General features: G+C 35.1%; 1 protein-coding gene across 10 annotated transcripts in view; it reads right to left on the bottom strand.

Moving 5' to 3' along the window:
• Window positions 1-4,567, bottom strand: part of LOC106881484 (nesprin-1) — an 811,219-nt gene that overhangs the window by 506,588 nt on the left and 300,064 nt on the right. For all 10 annotated transcript variants that reach the window (XM_052966929.1, XM_014931893.2, XM_014931887.2 and 7 more), the window contains 3 exons: window positions 3,847-4,008; window positions 2,233-2,406; window positions 1,636-1,953 (listed from right to left, as the gene is read on the bottom strand). In XM_052966929.1, the coding sequence (XP_052822889.1) occupies window positions 1,636-1,953; window positions 2,233-2,406; window positions 3,847-4,008 (654 nt within the window). The remainder of the gene's footprint in view (window positions 1-1,635; window positions 1,954-2,232; window positions 2,407-3,846; window positions 4,009-4,567) is intronic.

Below are 4,567 nucleotides of genomic sequence, written 5' to 3' on the forward strand. Positions count from 1 at the left end.
ATATATATATATATATACATATATATATATAGATAGATAGACAGATAGATAGATAGATAGATAGATAGATAGATAGATAGATAGATAGATAGATAGATAGATAGATAGATAGATAGATAGATAGATAGATAGATTATATACATATATGCATATATACACACACATGTGCTAATAGGTGCTTGTATGGCTTTGTGGTTAGGAAGGCTGCTTCCCAAATATGTGGCCTTGGGTTCCCTCCCACCTCACAGCACCTTGAGCAAGTGTCTTTTCCTATAGTCCCAGGCTCACTAAGTGGATTTGGTAGACGGAAACTGAAAGAAGCCCATAGTATATCTATATATGTAAGTGTCTGTGTGTGTATATGTATTATATAGTAGTTGTACATGAGCATCACCTTCATATAAATAATGTTGTTCATTTCCAGTCTTTCATAAAAAATATGTCTAGCCATGAGGAAATATTGCCTTGACTGGAAACAGGTGAAGGTTGGCGATAGGAAGAGCAGCCAGCTGTAGAAAATTTTCCATGAAAAATTCCATCTGACCCTTACAAGTATGGAAAAGTGGACATTAAATGCTGCTACTGATTATGGTACTGATGATCACATGCACATACACACATGACAGAATTCCACACAGTTTCCATCTACCAAAGATGTGTTATTTTTTTATAAATGTCTTTCATTGATGCATATTGGTAAAGAACACTATGGCCTTGTAAGTGAAACTATGGTTGACAGAAACTGTGTGGATGTCCATCAGAGGCACCATTCCTGCCCTTGGAGGGTTGTAGACTTAATTCCTAGCCTAGCTAAATAAACACCATCACCTGGTGCTTAGATGTCTTTAGCAGAGTACAGTCTGCTGCAAGAATTTGGGCTAACATTCCAGTCCAAAGGCAACCACCTCCCTTCATCCTACCACTCACAGAAGCACTAAAAATGGTCATGATTTCTGCCCTTCCTACTAAATTATAAAAAGATTCCTTAAATTAAAATTTTTGTCTAATATCCAAAACAGTAATTAGATCATTCATCTTACTTTAAAATTTCTTATGAAAGTTTTATTTGTCTTAATGTTTCCTGTGAATATATATCCTGCAGCTATGTTCTGATAACTTCTAATCATTATTGTTCTTTATTCATTTTCCTAAACATACTGTGATAAAATTATGATAATTTTTTTTGCTCTTTATCTTTATATTTTGCTTCTTTTGATAAAGATTTTCCATTTATGAGAAAAGAAGAAAATATTTTGGAAAGAAAAGATGAATTGATTATTCAAAGTTGCATCTTGGAAATATTCATCTTTGAAAAAATCTAATTTAAAATTAATAAGTGAACAATTCTGTGGCAATTTTCTAAAAAGGTTTGCCTACAAACGGTAGCTACAAAATTATCATGAAACAATGTCTTTGATTAAAAATATAGCCATTTAAATATGCATTATCAATGGAAATATATAGCATTTCAGTTGGGAAAAATACAAAGAAACATTGTGAAGACAAATTAAGAAGTTTTACCAATCATGCAGTCATCAAAGATCTTATACAAAATAACGTTCACAATAAAATTACTTATCAAACCAAATTTTTTGAATTTTCTTAAAATAAAAACAAAATATTTGGAAGGCTGACCTTTAGTTTGGTTATTTGGTCAGCAACATCTTTTTCAATTTTAGAAACATCGTTGAATTTCAAAAGTGAATTCTTAGTTGAATTTAACCATCTTGTTTCATCTTCAAGATTGGCCGACAAGTTCTGGTGTTGTGCTGAGAAATCTCCTATGATCATTTCCAGCTGCCGTGCAAGACTTTCAGCATGTTCAAAATGTTGTTTGATCTCACTCTGAGAATGATTCAAACTTGATATCACAATATTGCCATTTAGTTCTTGCAAGTCTTTGATTTTTTGCTGTACTTCAACAAATATTTTGGTAAAATAAGGAACTTCTTCCTAGAGGAGTCAAAGAAATGAAAACAATGATAAGAGTGAATGGTAAGTGAAGGGAGAAAAGAAAAAAGTAACAATTAATAGGAGAAATAATTTTAAAAATTAAGACATGAAAAACATATGCGATGAAGAACAGACGTTTTTCAAAGATTTCTATAAGAAGAGGATTATATGGTAACAGAAGGGTTGTGCCATGTATATATAGTAACATATGGACAAAGTGAAAAATCTGAGAAAATTGTTCAAGAAAAGCAAAAACAAAAAAGGCCCACGAATACAGACCTTATACGAAAGAAGTCTTGTTTCCACAGTAACAGTGTCTTCAAAATTATTCAAGTTATCTTCAAATCTTTTAATAAGAGGCACAATCCAATTTTTGATTTCTTCTATTCCTGAGTGTAATTGCTCCCAGCAGACGAGCTGAGCTTCACAGTTTTCCTTCTGAAGTATGATGGTCTGTTTTAAAACAACAACAAAAAAATGAAATTAATGAAAGAGATGTGTGGATATTCATGCAATGGTATGCTTTCCAATAAATACAGAAATATTGCATTTAATATTTTACTTGGTTCTCTTTGTTTTTAATCCAATCTTCTGTACCACTTCTCCTATATTCCCCTTCCTTGAGTGTGCATCCTCACACAATTTCACGACCATCTTTTCCAACTGGAGTGACTATGTATTTCCTCAAAAGCAAGGCACTTGTTTCTGTCCCTCAATCATATTTTAATGTCCCAACACTTGGTACAAAGCCACTTTCCTCAAATACTACATGCCCTTCACTTGAGGGGCTTTGTCTTGCAAGTTACTCAATGACCTCACTGGTGTGATGCCATGTAAAAAGCACCCCATACAATTTGTGAAGTGGTTGGCATTAGAAGGGCATCCAGCTGAGAAACCATGCCAAAGCAGACATTAGAGCACAATGTAGTCCTCTGATTCACCAACTCTAGTGAAACCATCCAACCCAAATGAGACATTAAATGATGATGATGATGATGATGATGATGATGATGATGATGATGATGATGATGATAGCCATTTCTAAGGAGGCAAGCTGGCAGAAACGTTAGCATGCAGGGCAAAATGCTTAGTGGTATTTCGCCTGCTGTTACGTTCTGAGTTCAAATCCCGCCGAGGTCGACTTTGCCTTTCATCCTTTCGGGGTCGATAAATGAAGTACCAGTTATGCACTGGGATCGATGTAATCGACTTAATCCCTTTGTCTGCCCTTGTTTGTTCCCTCTATGTTTAGCCCCTTGTGGGTAATAAAGAAATAAGAAACGTTAGCATGCCGGGCGAAATGCTTAGTGGTATTTCATCTGTCTTTACGTTCTGAGTTCAAATTCTGTTGAGGTCGACTTTGCCTTTCATCCTTTCAAGGTCAATAGATTAAGTATCAGTTGCGTACTGGGATTGATCTAACTGACTGCCCCCTCCCCCCCGCCTCAACAAAAATTTCGGGTTTTGTGCCTAGAGTAGAAAAGATGATAACCATTTCTGTAATAATGTCTCAAGGAGAAAATATTGAACAGATTTGCCATTAGATTCTTCAAGAAAGCATAAGGCCACATAATAGTAGTCGTGGCATTCATGCTTTTCCCAAAAGCATTAGAGTGATAGGTGGTAGGAAGAGTATCCAGCTGTAGAAATCATTTCAAAAATGGAATGTGTAAGTGAGGTGTGGTCTTCTGATGCATCTAAAAGGACAGCAACTCTAAATAAGAACTGACTTGGATTGTAACAAATTGTCCAAACCATGCCAACATGGAAAGTAGACAAAAAAGGATGAGGATGATGAAATAACCACTATTGCAATCATATTCTCCAATCATTATGTTAGAAATCAATATTAGCTGGGCGGAAGAAGGAAAGTAAATGTAACAATTAGCTTACATCATTAGTTGTTTCCCATGAGTGGTTAATCATTTTAATTTCTTTTTCAATCTGAGACAAATCCAATTTAGGAACTTTCTGTAACTCTTCCAGTAACTGGGTACCTTTGCTGTTGTAATAATCCAGCTGTGTCTGGGTAGCATGTAACTCAAATTCTGCACTCTGGAGAAGAAAGCAAAAGTTTGTTGCTCAATAGATCAAATATAAGTTTTTCTCATTTACTTTCACATAAAGGCAATTAGTATAAAATTTACAACAGGTCAAATAGATCATTACACATATTCAAGATAAGGTTTTCAGTTTTAGCCGATGGTTTGATGACTAAATCAGTATCTGTCTAAATAAGACTGAATATCAACTACTTGAAACATTGCAAATATAAAAATTTTACCTTTTTGATACCAACCCATCTGAGATTGCCCTTGGTTTCATAATATAAAACAGATCTCGGTTAAAACCATCCATCAAAATTCCATGTTAATTTATGTTCCAAACACCAGCTTGAGAACTCTTTTACTTGTTTCAGTCATTTGACTGTGGCCATTCTGGAGCACCGCCTTTAGCTGAGCAAATTGACCCCAGGACTTATTCTTTGGATGCCCAGCACTTATTCTATCGGTCTCTTTTGCCAAACCGCTAAGTTACGGGAACATAAATACACCAGCACCGGTTGTCAAGCGATACTGGAGGAACAAACACAGACACACAAATGTACACACAC

Source organism: Octopus bimaculoides, chromosome 4, assembly GCF_001194135.2.
Source record: "Octopus bimaculoides isolate UCB-OBI-ISO-001 chromosome 4, ASM119413v2, whole genome shotgun sequence".
Taxonomy (NCBI): domain Eukaryota; kingdom Metazoa; phylum Mollusca; class Cephalopoda; order Octopoda; family Octopodidae; genus Octopus; species Octopus bimaculoides.